At 36.2% G+C, this 22,376-nt stretch overlaps 1 protein-coding gene across 1 annotated transcript; it reads right to left on the bottom strand.

Annotated features, from left to right (window-relative positions):
- Positions 1-9,441: 9,441 nt before the first annotated feature.
- Positions 9,442-19,452, bottom strand: LOC124535268 (pyruvate dehydrogenase E1 component subunit beta, mitochondrial). Its single transcript, XM_047111413.1, has 8 exons — positions 19,070-19,452; positions 16,712-16,865; positions 15,931-16,117; positions 14,876-14,998; positions 14,202-14,303; positions 12,723-12,842; positions 10,473-10,653; positions 9,442-9,631 (listed from the first exon to the last, which is right to left on the bottom strand). Exons 1-8 carry the CDS (start codon positions 19,276-19,278, stop codon positions 9,610-9,612), a joined length of 1,098 nt encoding a protein of 365 aa, XP_046967369.1. The 5' UTR covers positions 19,279-19,452; the 3' UTR covers positions 9,442-9,609.
- Between the last annotated feature and the right edge of the window lie 2,924 nt (positions 19,453-22,376).

The following is a 22,376-nucleotide window of genomic DNA, read 5'->3' as shown; positions in this document are numbered from 1 at the left end:
CTTGTCTGAACCCGCTACCCATATTCATACCTAAGACTTTTCTATCTTGTAGTATAGGCTGGCGGACGAGCATATGGGCCACCTGATGTTAAGTGGTCACCATCACCTATAGACAATGACGCTGTAAGAAATATTAACTATTCCTTACATTGTCAATGTGCCACCAACCTTGGGAACTTTGTATGTCCCTTGTTCTTGTAGTTACACTGGCTCACTCACCCTTCAAACCGCATCACAACAATACTGAGTACTGTTATTTGGCGGTAGAATAAATGATGAGTGGATAACCTACCTAGACGGGCTTGCACAGAGCCCTACCACTAAGTATTGCCTACTACATCAAGGAGGTTATGATCTAATGAGTACACAATATATCTGGTAGCGTACACGTCGAAACTATCATGAATACCTATTAATTTGACTTGTAATCCTAATACCTTTTAATTGTAAGTTGTTATAATTATATCGGTGAGACTTGTAAATTATTTTAATCTCATAATTAGCTAAATTTGAATGGTTCCTTTTGTAACGTGTAATTTTCTGTCATTGTCACTTGCCCTATTTAATATTAAATTATGTAAGCATCTTATATAGAACGAAAATATAAGAATAAGTTAACATGGGAAGCTCATCAATGACTTTTATGAATCAGATAAAATTAAATTAAATTTCATCTTTCCCTTTCTCGGACAGAAACAGGAAACTTTCCAATTGTGAGTTATTATTATTTATTACTACATTTATTTAAATGTAGAAATAAATTAATAATATCAATAGCCAGACTGGCAAAAGGAGCTTATGGTAATTGGCAACTGCCGAAAAAAAAATTATATTCCTAGGATTTCTAGGGAATTAAGGTCATGCCCCTTGTGTGTAGTTTCATTGGCTCACTCACCTCTATACAGAAGAGAGACTTTCAAACATAATACGGAGTATTACTGTTTGTCGATATCATTTATATTAATATCTATACTATTAGTATAAATGTGAAAGTAATTCGATCTGTCTGTCTGTCGCTCTTTCACGACCAAACCGCTGAACCGATTTTCGTGAAAGTGGTATGAAGTAAATTTGAACTCCAAGAAAGAATATAGGCTACTTTTTTGGCTGACACGTGACAACGCCAGCAAAGCTGCGACCGACTACTGGTATCTAATAAGTGGTACCTGCAAAGAGAGTTAACCAACAAAACTGTGATGAATTAAAAAAAATTGCCTGTATATGAATTTAATATACTCAAATAAATATAAATATTGCTATTAAACAGGCTTTAACAAGTGCATTACAATGTATAGGACTTTACCTATCAAACAGATTTCACATTTAAGTAACCCCCGCTTGTAAACTGATTTTAAAGTCAATAGGGGTTGTTCCGTCTCGATGAGTTTAAGCCACAAGCTTAAAAGCGTATAATAAGTATTATGATAACAAGATTATAACTGGAGGGTATAGTTTATATGAATACAAGTTACACGCCCGACTTCGCACAGGAATAAGGTTCTTTATAAATCCATTATATTGACAAACATAGAAAGTAAAGTAGTTTTTTATACCATGAATCTTCCCGGCCGTCGAAGAAAAACTCTTCATATTTTACATGAAAATCGTATCAATGATTTGCCATAGATTAAGATTCTTAACATATGCCTTTATTTTCAATAATAACAATATATATTTTTTGTATAGGTTGACGGACGAGCATATAGGCCACCTGATGGTAAGTCACCATTACCCATAGACAATGACGCTGTAAGAAATATTAACTATTCCTTAAATAGTCAATGCGCCACCAACCTTGGGAACTAAGATATTATGTCCCTTGTGCCTGTAGTTACACTGGCTCACTCACCCTTCAAACCGGAACACATACTGAGTACTGTTATTTGTACTTACCACCAAGATATTGTTTAATACTTGTAAAATTATTTATTGTATTATTCTTTTATCTAAAATAGCGACGGCCATCAATCAAAAGCAACTGTTCAGAAGTTAGCGCAATGTTAGACGCCAAACTTTTCGCAAGCGTTTAGCGAACATGGAAACTTTGACACTTTATGATGATGATAGTCGTACTCGTTTCTTGGATTATTAATAATAAGATATCTGACTGAAATTTTGGTCTACTGGGTAGCTTAGGTAATACCCAGCTCTTGGGTTCAAACCATATTATAAATGCAAAAGTAGCTCTGTCTGTTTATCTCGCTTTCATCCTAAAACTATTTGACCGATTTTAATTAATTTTGGTACACAAATAGTCCAGCTCAGAAAAGACATAGGCTACTTTTTTAATGGAGGTCTTATATCGAAGTAATATTTTAAGTTAATTTGTAAAAATATTTATATTTTCTAATCGAGCAAAGCTTTAACAGCTAGTTTTCAATAAACTTACAAGTTCTTATTGACAAAGTCATCCTTAGTCTCGGAGTATATACTGCGTTTCTTCGGAAGGCATGTAAAGACGTTGGTCTATCATCTGGATTTTTCAATCGTGTAGGTATTTAAGCAACTTATTGAATGATGAATATTTGCCAATTATAGAAAATTAATCACACTTTAAATAAATCATGAATTAAACTATTTATATTGACAAGATAAATTCACGAATCAGGTGATGCTGGTTCATTTTGAATAATGTGGTATTATTTCTTCACACATGATTAGCTTTTTCAAAGACATATTTAATGTATATAAAATATTTTCAATAGTAAGTTTTTTGTGCAAATATCTTTTGAAATAACTTGATATACTTATTAGTAGGTTCAAAAACAAAAGAAAATTATACACCTACATGACATCTTTTTAATTTATTTATTTAACTTTTATAGATAAATAGAATATTGTCTATATTCAGCAAATGCTACCTAAAACTTTTTTGAATAATAATTTCGCTAAAATATCTCAATTCCTATCAAACTCGCGTTGACGTAAACCAAAAAAAAAATTTCAAAGCCGACCTAACGAAAACGTCAATCTTCGATATAGAAATAAAATATAATTCGCTTGTATTTCCCGCGGTAATTCGCTTGGAGGTGATCCATCAAGCGGCAAGGACACGGACGGACAGATTTTGAGAAAAACGTAATACCGCACGTGCGTTCACTACGCTTATAATCAAAATGGGAATTTGCTAAATAAATATATTTTTGTAAATTGAACCTCTGCTCCGGGGACGTGGTACGCGAGATTGTGTTTATTTTTACTTAGACGTTCATTTGACTTTTAATCATTCGGTGAAGTCGTTGACGTACTGTAACCATTATAGATATCGTTTTTTTTTAATATTTACGCCCATTCAATAGCAGAAGGACTAGAGAAAAACTAACCTTAGATATACTATGTGGTTTATAGTTTTGCTATATTATTCACTACGAACAAAAAAGAGCCGAGGTGGTTCAGTGGTTAGGACGCGAGCATCTTGACGACTGAATTTTCAGCACGACTGAATTTTCATGTGTTTAATTAGTGTTTAATTTATCTCTTGCTCGGCGGTGAAGGAAAAAATCGTGATGAAACCTGCATGTGACTAATTTCAAAGAAATTCTACCACATGTGTACCTAACATCTCATCTCGTCATCAAACCGCATTGGAGAAGCGTGATGGAATATTCTTCAAGCCTTCTCCTCTACTCATACTGTTAATGTATGTAATATATGTACTACGAACAGTTCTTCATCAATATATCTTTATAATACAACACTATTGCACTTAACTATTTATATCCATAATAAATGCCATAGTTTATTTTGGATTTCGACAAATTATTTCATATCAACGTAAGGCCTAAGATCCTACCCCTGAAATAGTACTATTCTGTAAAATCTCTAACACGATCATGTTGTGTCAGAATCTGACAAGGGTGAGTTTGAGAGTGAAGTAAATAACATCTGAAAATATTCAGAAGTAATAGAAAAATAGGCAGTATACAGTACTTATTGCATATCATATGGTACCGAGTTCAAAACTACTTATTTATTTTGAAGGCTAGCTTTTACGAGAATAAGGTTCATATCCCGAATCAGTGAAACAAAATATAATACGCTGTTTTATTCCATTATCAAATGTTTTCTCTCCGGGTTGACATAAGGGTTTTACTAATATCTGTTACGAATAACTCCGTGGTTAAACTGGCTAATTGAAATGTATGTGTTAAGATTAACGTGTTAAATTAGGAACGAGCATAGACTATTTGACAATAAACATTCATGGGTGACCTATTTAATATATAAGGATAATAGGGGTCCTTAGTGATTATATTATGTATTCTTATATACATTAAAGCACTCACATAATAATGTAATCGGTCCCGCATTAATGCTTTTAGCGGAACCAAAATCTCTACTCGATACGACACCCACTATTTGCGAGACAATGGCGGAGCTTCCACGCAGGCGATCCATCATTCTGTCAGCGACCGTCCCCCGACGCGGACGTCTCTCGCACAATATATTTGCTTAGAATCCGCGTCCATTGTACATCGGACCATTGTTGGCTACCGATTTTTCGCTAGTTTTTGTAATATGGATTTCGCGCTCCGGTGTTCGATTATATCTGTTGAAATGGAGCAGATTGAGAAAGATTTTTAAATCGAATAATAAAAAAAATATGAAGGATATCTGTAAATTGTTTTATTTATTTTTAAATATGATACTTTAGGTACTTTTAGATATTTGCCCAAAAATGCCTCAAGATTCATATTTACATCCATTTTTTCCAATTTTTACTGTCAACCATGGCTTTGTATTTCGATTTGATAGCCAAGTGTTATTTTAGTTATGTAATTTATAAAACAAGACACAATATTAGATACATAGCTGGTATCGAGTGATAACTATATGTAGTAGTTTATATTTAATTGTCCAAGAGTACAAAATAAGACTATCGACGGACAGCGATGAATACTAACGCTGGGAGATACAAAAATATTGGAAATTGTATATAAATTAGCATAAATTATATGTATTGATAAATTTTTTTGTAGTAGTTGTAGTTACCCTGTATCTTCATATATATGCCAAGGAAACTTATAAAAAAAGATCGGTGCCTTTTTTTCTTCCGATGTATCTATACGTAAGCAATTTCGTTATTCTTATTTCTTTTCTGATTTTGTTTTACTTTTATTCATAAAATTTATTAATGAATTAGTGAATGTCTTAAAATATACTTACTTATAGATTTATTGTTATAACAATAAGATTTGTGAGACTTGGTCCATTTATTTTGTTTTGTTTGTGTTACCTCATTTTTAGTTGCTAAATATATAATTAGCGGTAATAGTCTCCATTTTAGTGGGTGAAACTGAGAAGAGTATCTTCAAACTCCCGAATAAAAATAACAGGTTTATTTTAAAATAAGCATGGATATATTAAAATTATACATCATTTATACAATTTATTTTAAAAGACCACCAAAGCCTTTTTTATGTTATAGGGAAATGAGCAAGAAGCTCTTGCTCATTTGCCCCCCATAACATTGAAAGTGCTCATCATAAGCCGATGGAAAGTGAATACCACCGCGCATGAACATCTGCAATACCGGTGACCTCGTAGGTGTGTTGCCGGCCTTTAAGGAAGGAGTACGCTGTTTTTTTAAGATTCCGAATTCGTATCGTTTCGGAAAAACCGCCGGCGGAAGCTCGTCCCACAGAGTGGTTGTGCGAGGGAGAATATGTCGTAAAAATAGCACTGTTGTGGATTTCGGCCACCAAGGTGGTGTGGGTGAACTTTGAATTTTGGAGAGATGTCCGAAGGTGAAAATCTGCAGCCGGGATTAATCCGAATAATTCCTCGGAACATTTACCATGAAAAATTCGGTAGAAGATGAAGAGTGATCCAACATATCTACGCAAAGCAGGATCAAGCAAGTCGGAAAGGGCTTGATCGTCGATAATTCGAGCCGCTCTGCATTGGATATGGCGAAATGGAAGGAGCTGGTACTGGGGAGCAGAGGCTTGCCTTGCCTGAGCACACCGAGCTTTTTTTATGCCAATTTGGCTTTGCATTCCAATTATACGCGGAACTGAAGGAGGCTCAAAATATCCACGCCAAGTATTCTGATACTAGCTGTGGCGGCACATACGAGATGTGTTCAAAAATAATCGCGAATTTTGAATTTTCGCGGGTTACGTATATTCGAATTTCGATCTTTTTATGGCCTTATGTTGCTCTTTTTTGCCCTCACTTATGCCCGACAAGCTCGGCCATTTCGAATGTTCACTTAATTTTTGACAGCTGCTTTGCTTGCACGTGTTTTGGATCCTCTTCGATTTTTACCTATTAAAAAAAATGGATCAAAAAACCTGCATCAAATTTTGTGTGAAAAAATAAATTAAGTGCGCGGATGCATTACGAATGTTGACTGTGGCATACGGAGAAGCTACCTTGGACCGAAGCAACGTTTATCGGTGGTACAAAATGTTCTCAAAAGGCCGAGAAGATGTGCACGACGTAGAGCGTGCCAGACGCCCGAGCACTTTAACGACTGACGAAAAAATTCATAAAGTAGAGAAAATGATATTGGCCAATCGTCGAATCAACGTTAGAGAAGTTGGTGAGAAACCATATCGATTGGCTCGTGTCATTCGATTTTTATCAATGATTTGGGCATGAGACGGGTTTCCGCGAAATTCGTAACAAAATTGCTCAGTTGTTACCAAAAACAGCATCGCATGAACATTGTTAATGAGCTGTTGGACTCTGTCCGCGACGACCTAAATTTACTCGAAACGTGGGTTTATAGTTATGACGTGGAACCTGAAGCTCAATCATCTCAATGCAAGATGCCGCACGAACCAAGACCGAAAAAAGCGCGCCAAGTTCGGTCGAATGTGAAAGTTGTAGTACATCAAACACGTAGTACATCATGAGTTCTTGCCACAGGGTAGAACGGTCAATAAGGAATATTACCTGGAAGTTATGCGCAATTTGCGCGAAGCAATCCGCCAGAAACGCCCGGATTTGTGGAAGAACAAAAATTCGCTTTTGCACCACGATAACGCCCCTCACAAATTGGCCAAAAACAACACTCTAATGATGCCACAGCCATCGTATTCCCCAGATCTGGCCCCTGTGACTTTTTCTTGTTCTCTAAACTGAAGAGGCCTATGAAAAGACGACGTTACGCTACGCTTGACGAGATAAAGACGGCATCGAAGGAGGAGATAAAGAAAATAATTTTTTGAAGTGCTTCGAAGATTGGAAAAACCGTTGGCTCATGGGGATTACTTTGATGGGGACGAAATAGGTATTCATGAATTAATAATTTTTGAACACACCTCGTACATAAGAGCATGCACCGTAGATAGCGACTCTTCCAATTGCATAATTTCCTACGGCAGCCCGTAAAAAGGGATCTTCGAAAGAAGCGCTTTGCGCGATCGATGCGATCGAAGGCCTTCGCTATGTCAAAACTGGCCGCCAAACCTTCCCCTTGTTCTCAACTGCTTCCGCCCATCTATAAGTAAGATAAACTAGAAGATCACCGGCTGAACGACTCCGTTAGAAACCGTACTAATGGTCGTTAATCAGCTCGTACTCCTCTTGGTACCGTAGGAGCTGGCAGTTAAGAATTTACTTCATTACCTTGGAAAAAAGGGAGGTGATGGTTACTGCCCTACAATTGGACGGGTCTGAGCTGTAGCCCTTGAAAGAGCCGAGATGGCCCAGTGATTAGAACGCGTGAATATATAGAATTCATCTCGTGCTCGTTGAAGGAAATATCGTGAGGAAACCAGCATGTGTTATCAGCATCAGCATTTTAAAGAAATTCTTTCACATGTGTATTCCATCAACTCGCATTGGAAAAGCGTGGTGGCATATGCTCCCACCCTTCTCCTCAAAGAAAACGTAGGCCTTAGGGTAGTAGTGGGAAATTTACAGGCTGCTGTTGTTGTTGAGCGGTTGCCCTTTTTAGGGATCGCATGCACCCGAGCAGTCTCCCAGGAGTTTGCAACTTTCCTTAACATAGGGAAAAAAATTCGGGGGGGTTTAAACCCCCAAAACCCCGCTGTCTACGGCCATGGCTCTATAGTTAAATTTTCGGAGTGTGAATACAAGATACGGGCATAACATCTCCTACACTCTTGAATGAAAAAATATTTATATACAAACATTTTATATATTCTGATAATATAGCTGGTACTAATTTTTATTCAAATAGTGTCTGATAGAACCACAATAAGTTTACGCATTTAATGTGTTTTATTAATTGTCTTGTTTTAATTAATTAATTGATACAAAACAAATAAAAAGAGTCGCTTGTAATGTTGCTGTATATATTCTTTTTTTATAATTTCGACGACAAATTTGCAGAGACTGGGAGACTTGCAGATCTCTTTTCCTGAAATTTCCCATATCGTATCGGTCTAGAGAAACCGCCAGCAAAAGCTAGTTCCACTGAGTGGTTGTGCGAGTTAGAAATCGCCAAAAATCGTGTTGTGGATAACAGTAGGTGAAACTTGGAATTTTGACGCGAAGATGTAATTTAGCCGCCGGGAACAATCCAAACAATTCTAAGCTTGGAAAATGCGGTACAAGACGCAGAGTGATCTAACATAACTACGCAAAGAAAAAATCGAGTAGGTCGAAAAGGGCCTGATAGTCGATTAAAACGGTCAAATGGAAGAAGCTAGTTTTGTGCCTTGCAAAGTTTGAGGCGATGGGTCGTCGTGACTACTTTACCTTCCAATTGACCACGGGACTGAACGAGATTCGAAATATCAATGCCAAGTATTAATGTGCTAGCCGTGGTACCAATTTTAATGGTCGAAAATCGTGGAGATAGGACAAATGGTGATGGTTTTAGCCGTAATCGCATAAACTTTTGTCTTTTTGGAGTTGAATTGGATCAGGTTTAGTCGGGTCTAGTCCGAGTCTTTGTTCAAACAGCTGAATCACCGAATTTAAAGTTAGAGCATGCACCGTCGACAATACCCTTGTTACTACGATTTGCCAAAAAAGTGGTAATTCAGTTGCATAATTTCCAGGGAAGGTATTCATGCTATACGCGATTCAACTGGCTGCTAAAGTCTCCCCTTGGTTTCAGCTGCTAACATTACATCTACGTGACTGGTAAACTAGAAGATTACTAAGCGACCACGACGGAAACCGTCCTGGCGGTTACTATTAAGCTGTGGCTCCTCTGGCCACCGCAGGTTTTTTACGATGTGATATGTTTTTTGAGGATTGGAATCTTAAAATTTTTTTTATGTCCAGGGTGACTGTCAAAATAATGAACGAAAAAAGTAGTAGTCGAAAATTGGCCACTGAGTAAATGCGTATAAGTAAAATAGTATGTTTGGCGAAAGTCAAACACAGCTGTCACATGTACCAAGATAATAAAATATCCGTTTGTTTTAGTTCTTTTGAAGAGCGATATTGTTATATGTATTAATAATTTGATCCGCAAATATGAATTATTTCTTCTTCATAAATAAAACAAAAAAATATAAACAATATATATTTATTTTATAATATTTATCTAACTCCATTCCTGACGAGTTGATGATAATCGAACGATATAATTAACGTTTTATTTATACGTATATCCAATAACATAAATAAATATTTACAATTTCTTCTGGCAATGATGTTTTACTGGAGATTCTAATTTTACTAATTCGATGCCTCAGCTATCCTGGAATAACAATAATAAAGGGTTTTAATTCACATTGAGTTGGTAATCGTGTGTCAAAAGCCGAAGTAAAGATGAAGCATCTATATTATGTCAAACTGCTCTTTAAATTCGAAACGATCGTTATTTATATTTTCATTGTCCGTCTGTCCGTTTGGTTGTAAATTGCCGAACGCATGAGATTACAAATATAAATAGTTAAAACACAGCTTAAAGGAGTGTTACCAGTGAGCAAATTGCTGCGTCTATACAACCATACACTTATTTGAGATATGCCGGTCAGCGGTGTACAAATCAGAATCTAATAGAATCATCATTTATGCGTTATACTCATTGTGTTACTTAACTGCTTTGTAATTTTTCGTTTTTTTTATGGTATAGGTTGGCGGGCGAGCATATGGGCCACCTGATGGTAAGTGGTCACCATCGCCCATAGACATTGACGCTGTAAGAATTATTAACTATTCCTTACATCGTCAATGTGCCACTAACCTTGGGAACTAAGATGTTATGTCCCTTGTGCCTGTAGTTACACTGGCTCACTCACCCTTTAGACCGGAACACAACAATACTGAGTACTATTGTTTGGCGGTAGAATAACTGATGAGTGGGTGGTACCTACCCAGACGGGCTTGCACAAAGCCCTACCACCAAGTAGATAATAAATCGTAATTGTCATTTTTATAATATAAGGATTCTTTATTTTCCTGGTACTGGTAGCCCACATAAAAGTCGTCTCAGTAGCCTTTGGTTAATGGGCGGTGAGTGCGTGCATGCGTGTGTGTGTGCGTGTGTGTGTGTGTGTGTGTGTGTGTGTGTGTGTGTGTGTGTGCGCGCGTCTCACTTGTTGCCGATGACGGCGGCGGCGGCGGCGACGACGTCTGCGGCGCGCGGCAGCGCCAGCGCCTCGAGCGCGCGCGCGTAGGGCATGGGCACGTCGGCGCCGCACACGCGCCACGCCGGCGCGTCCAGCTCGAAGAACGTCGGCGACTCCATCACGCGCGCGCAGATCTCCGCGCCGATGCCTGCACCACACCCGGTCTTACTCCCTACCCTTCTAGTCTATTGTCTATCCCAACTCCTTCAATTACCAGTGACTAATCGTAAGTCATCCAGTGCGCCCCTCCAATCACCAGTGAGTAATCGTAAGGCATCCAGTACGCCAGTACTCCGATACGAAATACTAACCCAGAAGACGGAGGCTACCCGAAACGTCGTCTAGTGTGACTAGGTTATAACATCCCAAAAACGTGATTTACTAAGGGATCCGTTGACATGCTAAGCATCGAGGAGGTGGTCGAACTCTCAGTCATTGGGACTCAGCAAAAATTGATAAACAGTACCAGTCTATCGAAATTCCCGAGAACTAACAAATTGATTTCAATTATGACACTGCATTAGCAGTCCACGAAAATATGTCGGAATAATGGAACTCGTCCAGGTGTTAAAAGCCCTAAATTGAAAAATAGCCTCAGATGACGATGAGTGTACTGCCAACATTTGCGCAGGACTATATACAAAATATTAAGAGAAGGTTCAACAATTTTCGACATAAAGAAGAAGAAAAAGATCACAATTAATTTTAACAACACCGGCCCGGAATTGGAAACCATGACCTTGGAGCTTACGAGCATATAAGCTAGCGGGTACACCAAAGGCGAGGCAGCTGTTAAAATGAGGTAGTACTAACGATTTCACTAAAAATAGGAAGAGAATTTGATAACACTTGCTAATATTTAGAAGACCGAATGATCAAGGTCAAATGTTTAAGAACAAATCACAAAAGAAAGAATATCGAATACCGTTCTTGAGCCTCTACTCAACAAATTGGTCGATCACCTAGACATACACTTCAGACCAAATCAATAACCTTGAGCAATCCACCAATAATAAATGAAAAATGTAATTTGGGATCCAAATTAAGTTTAAATTCGCCACAAGACAATGAGAACCATGTACGCAGCAGTAGTTAGCGACAACGGATTAAGACGATCTTACGAACGTGGCACTATAAGATGGCAATCTAGTTTATAAAAAGATAGATACTGTGTAAGAAGCATCCCTACAGTTTTGCTGACATAATGTCTCTTCTCAGAGTGAACTTTTCTTATGTTTCGAATGCCTTTCATAAAAAAACGCCATTAGTTTTATTATATTTTTTTTTCATATTGCAATTTTTACTAATTATTCTGATGAATAATAAGTTATAGTTCTTTCAACTACAATATGATAATTAATACAAAGGCGCTGTCAACAACTTTTCAGCTGTACTCTTGTCTCAAGTATGCAGGTAAGCAGCGACTGATTTAAGAAACAAATATGTGTCCATGTATGAATAACATGTGACAGGAGACATCGTAGACAGGGAGATGATAATGACAAAATATTTGTTCATTTGTACCAGTATGGCGGTTCTTCAGGGGTCTAATTACGTAACGGCAAAAAGGAAAATAATGGTCATGACGCTCGCACCAGCGGCACGAAAAAATAAGTAGGCGGTAGCGTAATGTACTTCTCCATACCGACGCGAATACATTAATTTTAATAAAACAATTCAACCATTTGTACCAGGATAATTTGTATATATAATTGCATAGTTAATCGCCACTCCAAAGGAGTAAATTTTTTTTTCGCCAAACGATTGCAGTGGTATGGTGGCCATTGGGAACTCTCGGAAAACTATGACAAGGTGATTTTCGTGAATGGCTACTCGACGACGATTAGCTATGCAATTATATATACAAATTAGCCTGGTACAAATGGTTGAAATATTTTGTGTCCTCATCTCCCGGTCTATCGTGTCTTTGGAAAGAAAATAGAATAAGCGCCTTACGCTTTTTGTCGTTACAAAACAAAACCAATAATAATGACAATCCTAGATTATCTGTACCTACAATTAATTGCATATATTTTTGCAGTACGATTACAAATAAAATTAATATAAAAATTAGCAGACAAATCGTGATTTTTTTTCAACAACAATCTTTTACCTTTTTATCATTCTTTGTAAACAAAATGTTTTATTTTTTCTGTGAGATAGGTTTACCCATACAAAATCAATTTGAAGATGAATGTAAATAATTATCGGTCTTACCAGACTGAGGCCAGCCCTGTTCGACGGTGATGAGGTGGTGTGTCTTGGCGACGGACTGTGCGATCGTGTTGAAGTCCATCGGCCTTATCGACCTCAGGTTGATCACTTCGCATTCAATACCTGAAATAAATAAATACATCATATATTAATGTTACATTTTTGTTTATCCGATTACAATCGTATCACAAATGTCCTGAACCAAGCCTTATTATTGATAATATATTTTTGACAAAGATTTTTCCTTAAATTAAAATGATGTTTACTTCATTGGTTCGAGCTGAGATGGCCCAGTGGTTAGAATGCTTGCATCTTAACAGATGATTGCGGGTTCAAACCCAGGCAAGCACCACTATATATATGTGCTTAATTTATATTTATAATTCATCATCATCATCATCATCAATCTCATGCTCGGCGGTGAAGGAAAACATCGTGAGGAAACCTGCATGTGTCTAATTTCATCGAAATTCTGCCACATGTGTATTCCACCAACCCGCATTGGAACAGCGTGGTGGAATATGTTCCAAACCCTCTCCTTAATGGAAGAGGAGGCCTAATCTCAGCAGTGGGAAATGTACAGGCTGTTGCTTTGCCTTTGCTTTTGCTTTGCTTTCATAGGTCCTATATTGTAGTACAGTACTTATCGACTGATTTCTTTTCTGTTTTCATAAACATACATAATGACGAGAAAACTCTTAGTACTAAAATTTTTTATAAAATAAACTTCGTCATTTACAAAAACATTGAACAGTAGAGGACCGTAGTGTGATCCCTGCGGGACACCATCCTAATAAGAATATAGTAAGTATGAGAGCCTTTAATCGTGACAGCTGGAGTACATTCACACAAATATTATGTTAGCCATCGTAACGGGTCACCGTGTATAGATAGCGGTTCCGTTTAAATTTTGATAAAGATTTCGTGAAAAATCTATTAAAGGCTTTAAAAAAATCTGATGTTAACATTTTCTTTTAGCAGGTCTACGAATGAAATTTTTTAAAAAATCACTAAAGAAAATTTTAGCGTAAACCTTTTTGAATACAATCTGTTGGCTTAAATATTCTTTTCAGTAGATATCCAAGATTCATATTCATACAATTTGGGAACTTTATTTTCAAATTTCGTACACTATGTTTTACACTTTAAATTCGAGGCTTGTGAAATAAATCGGCTAAAACATTATTCTGTATTAGAATCTGTTCTTAAGAATAATTTAAATAATTAACACATCTTTAAACCTCCTCACAAAATTTGTTCAATGCCTTCACACATTTGGTCGTTGCGACATCGCACTTTTACCACGAAGAAAGTTCTTGGGAACTCATTGGGTCCCCGAAAAATATATTCGCTTAGACTGTATTTGTTTAGGGTCCAGAAGTGAGCTGAGACGACCCTGCGTCTAGGCCGTCATTACAAAAGGATACATATATAACTAATCCGTCCTATGAATCGTATTAGTTGTATGATAAATATAAATACCTTTTCCCGCGAGTTCGTTGGCGGCCTGTAGGGCAGTGTCCGTGGCTTTGCCGGCACACACGACCGTTATGTGATTACCGGGCCTTTCTATTTTAGCTTTACCTGAAAACATTACAAGGCAAGTAGGAAAAATCCAGTAATTTTGAAATGTGCATCAAATAAATAAAGACTAGATGTCGCGTGCGGCTTTCCTCGCGGTTAAAGGATGTCGGTTGTCATGTGAGTCGAGATGGCCCAGTGGTTAGAACGCATGCATCTTAACCGATGATTGTGGGTTCAAACCCAGGCAAGCACTACTATATATATATGTGCTTAATTTGTGTTTATAATTCATCTGGTGCTCGAAGGTGAAGGAAAACATCGTGAGGAAATAGCATGTGACAAATTTCATAGAAATTCTGCCACATGTGTATTCCACCAGCCCGCATTGGAGCAGCGTGGTGGAATATGTTCCAAACCTTCTCCTCAAAGGGAGAGGAGGCCTTTAGCCTAGCAGTAGGAATTTACAGGCTGTGGTTGGTTGGTTGCTTGTCATGTGTTAGGCAAAAAAGTAGTCTATGTTCTTGGACTTTAATTTTTAATACCAAATTTCATGAAATTCGGTTCAGCGGTTTGGTAGTGAAAGAGCGACAGTAATAATATTAATATAGATTAAGGTTTTGAATAAATCATACCGATTGGCAGTACAAAGTCCGGTGACAGTGCCTCGTCGGACATCGGGAATGGCATACCGTACAAAATCTCGTCTTCTAGAAATACAACCGGGTCGTTGTCCCTGATCGCAGCTTTAAGGAGACCTGGAATTAAAAAAATATATGATTTATTGTGTGTATTTTTATCATCATTTCTTTGATAATATTATATATAAGAAAATTTTGATGGATTGGATGTCTGAAGCTAAATTCCACCGGAATAGTTGAGTTAGGGAGACAGATCATAGACAGGAATAGTTGGGATAATTTTTATCTCTAACATCAGATACCATCAATGAGGCAGAAATTAGTTTTGATAGTGATAATGTCTGCATAGTGCTGAATCTTGTTAGCAAACCGAGTTCAGGCAACATTCATGTGTTTACCGCTGTGATTTCTAGAGAATTGGGTCTAGTCAGTGGTCAATGATGGACCACTAAAGCATAGACATAAAAATAGGAACAGCGTAACTTACATGAAAAATATTTGTCAGATTTGAACGGCCAGTTTTTTGTCTGACAATAATGCTACTTAAGAATGCTTTTCCCGTGGCGGTGTTTACCCAGATTAAGAATAAATCAGTAGTATAGTTTTACGACATCCCCCCCCCCCGACTGAAGTGGGAGTCCCGTATCGAATAAATCAGTAGTATACTTTTACGACCCCCCCCCGACTGAAATGAGAGTCCCGTATCGAATAAATCAGTAGTATACTTTTACGACCCCCCCCCCACCGACTGAAATAATGGGAGTCCCGTATCGAATAAATCAGTAGTATACTTTTACGCCCCCCCCCCCCCACCGACTGAAATGGGAGTCCCGTATCGAATAAATCAGTAGTATATTTTACGACCCCCCCCACCGACTGAAATGGGAGTCCCGTATCGAATAAATCAGTAGTATATTTTACGACCCCCCCCCCCCGTGACATGAAATGGGAGTCCCGTATCGAATAAATCAGTAGTATACTTTTACGACACCCCCCCCCCCCCCCCGTGACATGAAATGGGAGTCCCGTGTCCCAGTGCGAGCAGTCACCTTTGGCGTCCTCTGAGGAGTAGGGCATGAGCACCTTGAGGCCGGGGCAGTGGCTGTACCACGCGCCGAAGCACTGCGAGTGCTGAGCGGCCACGCCCGCCGCCGCGCCGTTGGGGCCGCGGAACACGATCGGCACCGGGATGGCGCCCGCCGACATGTAGAACGTCTTCGCCGCCGAGTTTATTATCTGTGGACCACGCTTGGTTATATACGACCATAGGAAGAACTAACTGGATACTTCCCACTGAAAACCATCACTACAGCCCACTGGTGCTATTAGAAATTAACAATTCCTTATATTACAATCAATGACCCATTAACTTTATTTATTTACTTATTCATGTACCAAAAACAAGTAACACAGAAAAAAAAGAATAACAAAGAAACAAAGTGATACATAGGAAAGCTTATCTCTATGAGAGATCTCTTCCAGCCACCATGGTGTGTGAATAATATTATGTCAAATTACAGAGAAGGTAGGTACATCTTTAATTGTGGTGACAAAGAGAATAATTAAATTGCGTTTTATTTATTACTTTACATAAACAAACTTAAGTATACTAACATTAGAACTAAGATGTTACGTTAAGCCAGTATTTTCTTTCATTCCAACTGGAATAGAATATGAGTAAGCATGTTTCCCTGTAGAACATCTTATGAGAGGTAAATACCTAGTTGGCTTTACACAGAATTCAAGCATATGCAAACTTGTTTTATAACTATGTCTAAATTAGTCTTACCATATTGCATTAATTTTCAATGTAATATATATGCAACTTACATGATCGATAGCCTGCATTGAGAAATTGAAAGTCATGAATTCACATATCGGCCTGAGCCCTGCGAATGCGGCTCCAACTGCAATACCAGCAAAACCAATTTCTGTGATGGGTGTGTCGATTACTCTCTTATCACCATATTTCTTCCAAAGCCCCCTAAACAGAAAAATACCATGACAACACTTGATGAGCAAACATTTTATAAAAACATTAACACAAAAAAATATATAAGAAATATATTACTATGATAAAATATCTCGAGACAAGTAAAGGTCATTAGAAATATTGACTAGGACAAGAATATATATGTACAGCTCTGCATATATGCATGGTAGTGTTTAATTTGACAATCATTAAGTGTAATGCTTCTACGTTAAATAAAGTAATTTGAGTTTGAGTTTGCATCAAATGTTTTTAACATTTTATAGATATAGTTATGAAAAAGAAAGGATGAAGCTTGCCATAAGTTGGACATGGATTATGAGACTCAAATAAGAAAGTAAATACATTTACAGTCACACACCTCTACCCAGAGAGTAATGTCAGAATTATATATCACTCTACAAGTAAATAATTGTAATAATTATACTAGCTTCCTCTATCTTAATAAGGATAACAGCAATACATTTTTAGGAGTAGAACAACTGCTAAGTGGATAGGACACATATTTATATAGTGAGATTATTTCAACAATGAATAATTATTTTATTATATTTATACAACTTGTATTACACAAACCTATGTCACTATAAAAGAAAAATATGTTTATTGAAATTGTACAATTTATGATTTAAATGTTCAAATGACTCAATAATATAACACAATACTATATCGAACCAACAATTTTTGGATGTTTAAGAGTAAATATTAGTGAATTAGTTTTGTTAGTGTTTCAGAGAATATTTCACGATAATTTTGCTTTTATATAATTTATACTATTATTATAACTCTGTCTATCTGTGCTCTTTCATAGGCAATTGATTCAACTGAATTTGATATTTTGTATAAAGCAAGCTTTTGTTGAGGAGGTACATAAGTTCTTACAATGGACAACCTCATAAAATGTGAGCGAACCACGCCTTACAACTTATATCATGTGTATTATCTTTCTTGATGTTCTAATGTATCTATTTACCCTTATAGTTGAAAGAACAATGAAACTTAATCACTATGTTATTAAAGATTGTTATAAATGTATATCTAAATATTTGAATGATTGAAGTATGATCTAGTTTGATTCATTTAAATCATCCAAACTAGCTTCATCTAAATATAAGATTATTAAATTCAATAAGAAAGTTTAATTCTATATTAAATCAGAATACTATATTTAATAACTAAATTCATTATTATCAATTGTTGTAAAAAAATTATAACATCATATTTTTTAATCAAGTAGACATTTATAAGCACTTGTGTATTGCCAGTTAAGGAGAATAAATTAAATTTAAATATTAACAATTAATAAAAATAAGAACATTCAGGGAAGATCAAGTACAAATCTCAGTAGCTCTTATAATTTTAATAGCCACATGTGATAATTAAATAATTATATTATTTTATTTTTGATATTCAAAAATAAACAGCAATATTGCATGTACAGAAAATAATGAAATACAATTTAAATAACCCTCTTGTGTTAAATTAATTTGATAGCCGTTGCTCAAATTCCATATTTGTAATAAAGATTTGACTGTATGTATATGCTTTATTATTGTTTGCCATTGTAGATAAGAGACAGGGAAAATTAGAATAATATCCTTTATATTGAGTTTAAAAAATTTAAAATAAATATGCATATTAAAACATTACCAGCAATATATTAAATTTAATATTATAGAGATATTATGTTTTTTATACAAAGTCATATCTCTTACTATTAAATAAACAAGATAGGTAGATTGATTGATTGATTGATCATAATGAACTTATCAATATTACATTAATTACTTCAGTGACACAAAAAAGCAGAACATTTTTTAAATACCGCAAAATAGTGAAAATAGCATATAAATTCTTAAGTGTCCTTTACATCATAGAGATAAGATGATGTCAAATAAAACATGAGATTAATCTAAACAACCAATCTAAAAATTTTACTTTTCATTATATAACTTTTAAAAATAATGTCTTTGCCAGTTCGAAAGCGAGTGCAAAAAAAAAGTATAAAAAAAAATTTAAAAGTGCGAATGTAAATTTCAAATCTGAGAACTGTCAACATTAGTTGGTTATATAACATTGCAATATATATATGTAGCATTCAATTGTTGCCTTGACCAAAAACTTGAATAAACATATGTTTCAAAATTACCATACGGAGTTTTTAAGAGAATATAGCAAAGAGGTTACTATCAAATTACCTCGTTACTTTGTAAGCACCGTCATATTGGGCTACTTCTTCACCTAAAACGAAAACCTTATCGTCTCTCTCCATTTCTTCATCTATCGCTTGGTTCAAGGCATCACGTACTGTCACAGGCTTCGATGCTAAGGCTTTTGATGTTGAAAAAGAACGACGTGATAATCGTGAAAGAAGTCCGAACAGAACCGGTGATGATTTTAACGCCATTTTCACTAAAACACTTTAAATTATCACTTATAATCTAAATGCAGCACACGTATCAGCTTATTTGAAGCCTTTCTAGTGTATCTTTCGGTTATTTTTGTGAATAATGATGTTAAAATCGTGTTTTCGGTGCGACGAAGGATGAATGGAGGTCGCAATCGACTCAAGTGAAGTTTATATACGTCAAAAGCGATGGTGACGTTTGTTGCTTAGCGTTCAGAAATGAAATATAGCTGGTTATTGCTGATGATGAAATTGTTTGAATATTATCATTGTCATTTAAATATTGTCACTGTAATTTGAATATTATCATTTAATATCGTTTCTGTTTGGCTTAATATAATAGATATAAGTAGTAATTTAAAAATAAATTACTTTCAACGGTATTGCCATGTTATTGGTAGGTAAAGTTTTAAAATAAAACCTTTAAAACTGTTAGCAGGATTTTGTTTTGTTTTTTTATTTAACTATAAATGTCCTATTATTAATTGGTTCCTTCTCTAAAAAAGGAATGTGATTCAGATATTATACTTTATTATAATAAGTCATGTGCTTGGAATAATAAATAAGAAATAAGAATAAAATTTCCGTCGCGATGGGAATTTGTTTCTTATTTCTTATAGCCAGTCAATCGCAGGGCATTTTTTGAATGAAGTGTAGTAAAACAAACAGCAGCACGTGCCACGTAACTAGTAGTAGGTATTCAACCGCTGTGATTGGTTGAATATTGTATAATAATGTCAGAATAGGCCTATCGCCTATTGTGTTTTGGTTGCTGTGCTGTTCCTTATTCCTTGTTTCTTATTCCTTATCTCTTATAAGTTATTTCTTTTGTATTGTGTAATGGGCTTTATACACACAAAAGGTGACTGATCGAAATCCGTACACGAAAGATATTTAAGAAAAAATATTATTGGTGACAGGATAGTGCGTGTAATATACATTATGCAGTTAGACAAATACATCATAACTTTTATATTAAAGTATAAGTTTCAAACGCACGGTTGTTTGTGGTTTGATTTTTATCAGTGGCAACCACTTAAATATTAATCATCAATCCATTTGAGAATTACACATAATTGCCAGAAGAGACACAATGATACCCAGGTATTTCGGCCATAAATATATTACGATTACTTTGACGGTTTAAAGTTACGCGAACACGGCGAACAGAGTCGCGCGTACCAGCTAGTACTTTCAAATACATATATTTGTATTACTTCATTCACTTCTCTTTTTCCTTTTTTTGGAAAGTAGAAGAATTTGGTCTACCTTCCAAAAAGAAGGAGAATGGAGGAAAACCTTACTCAAAATATTAACAATCGCTCATGGACATTGGGAATTCTCACATATGTTGCGTTTATCTGTAATTATACTAGTATACCCAAGAAACTTAAGTCTGGTTGACTAGCGGCCTATACTAAGCTACCAGTTTAGAGACTCTAGAGTTATTATACTCGTACTACCATTAAAGTGTAAAACGCTTTTTTTTGGAGTTTCATCTTCGAAAAAAATATCGTTGATGATGACTAATTTTCAACCGACTTCCAAAAGGAGGAGGTTATCAATTCGTCTGTATTTTTTTTTTATTTGGTAGTTTATACATGATTTTAAATGTGATTTAAAACAATTTTCGCAAAACTATTTACAGGACTGTTAACTTGATTGTCGTTTCATTTTGATTTCAAATTTTTTCCCTATCATTGCAGCCATCATTGCCCGGATGAGCTCTCTTGCGCGACGAAGTGGTCAGTCCGTTCCGCCCTTGACCTACATTAAGATTCATCTGTAATGTAACATTTTATTGGCTCTACGCAAAATTAAACCGCTTCGCGTCGAAAGACGATGCTTATTTTACGTCTTCCCTGTGGTGTCATTTGAAAATGCGTTACCATTGTGTTTTAATAGTCTGTGATATTTCTCCATTATCGTTATACTTTGATCTAGATTTCTATGGTTGGAGCTAAGATGGCCCAGTGGTTAGAACTCGTGCATCTTAACCGATGATTGCGGGCTCAAACCCAGGCAAGCACCACTATATATATATGTGCTTAATTTGTGTTTATAATTCATCTCGTACTCGGCGGTGAAGGAAAACATCGTGAGGCATGTGTCTAATTTCATTGAAATTCTGCCACATGTGCATTCCCGCATTGGAACAGCGTGGTGAAATATGTTCCAAACCCTCTCCTTAATGGGAGAGGAGGCCATTAGCCCAGCAGTGAGAAATTTACAGGCTGTTACTTTACTTTACTTTACTTTTCTATGGGTACACATAATTTGGTGGTTATAGTTATCGGGGTATTTTTTTGAAGCTGCTTTTTTCTATGAGGATGGGTGTGAGCGTATGGCCATGTGCGTTCTGTTAACAAGGCTTCATTGAACTTGCGATCTGTGTTGGTTAGTTTAAACGAGTCTTGTAAATTATTCTTTTACCAGGGAGTGGTATTTTAATACCATGGTTTAGTTGACATGAAAGCATGACTTGATCCTAGGCAATAGCTTAGTCAAAAAAGTAGTATAAGTACAGTGGGTAGGTACCACCCATTCACCAGTTATTCTACCGCCAAATAACAATACTCAGTATTGTTGTGTTCCGGTTTGGAGGGTGAGGGAGCCAGTGTAACTACAGGCACAAGGGACATAACATCTTAGTTCCCAAGGCTGGTGGCACATTGACAATGTAAGGAATAGTTAATATTTCTTACAGCGTCATTGTCTATGGGTGATGCTGACCACTTACCATCAGGTGGCCCATATGCTCGTCCTATACCAGAACCTATACCATAAAAAAGTCGGGGTAAGCAAATGTTCGTCAAAGATATATTTTCGTGTGCTTAGTATGAGCGATAATCTGCTATTGCTTCGCAATGATTTGATGGTTAGATTTAAAAGGTACTAAGAGCTTGAAACTTGATAAAGGAATGAATTTGAAAACTGAAGAAGGTTTTCTTACTCTGACTTTTCATTTAAAAGCTCAATTTCAAAACGTTTTATTATTGATATATTATTTGTCAACTTACTGCCCTTTGCCTCATTCGCCTTTGCCTTCTTGACATAAAAACTTGGATTGAAAAAGCGTGGTGGAATATGTTCCAAAC

This window comes from Vanessa cardui, chromosome 14 (genome assembly GCF_905220365.1).
Source record: "Vanessa cardui chromosome 14, ilVanCard2.1, whole genome shotgun sequence".
Taxonomy (NCBI): Eukaryota; Metazoa; Arthropoda; class Insecta; order Lepidoptera; family Nymphalidae; genus Vanessa; species Vanessa cardui.
Note: the sequence above shows the minus strand (reverse complement) of the source record. Positions and strands in the feature narration are given on the sequence as shown.

What these genes read in the sequence shown, in the direction of transcription:
- LOC124535268 (XM_047111413.1), bottom strand. Translation starts at nt 19,278, where the DNA reads ATGGCGTTAAAATCATCACCGGTTCTGTTCGGACTTCTTTCACGATTA. An exon ending in CAATGCAGGCTATCGATCAT is followed by an intron (nt 16,118 to 16,711) that starts GTAAGTTGCATA and finishes CGTGGTCCACAG; the next exon opens with ATAATAAACTCGGCGGCGAA. An exon ending in CAACGAACTCGCGGGAAAAG is followed by an intron (nt 12,843 to 14,201) that starts GTATTTATATTT and finishes TATTTATTTCAG; the next exon opens with GTATTGAATGCGAAGTGATC.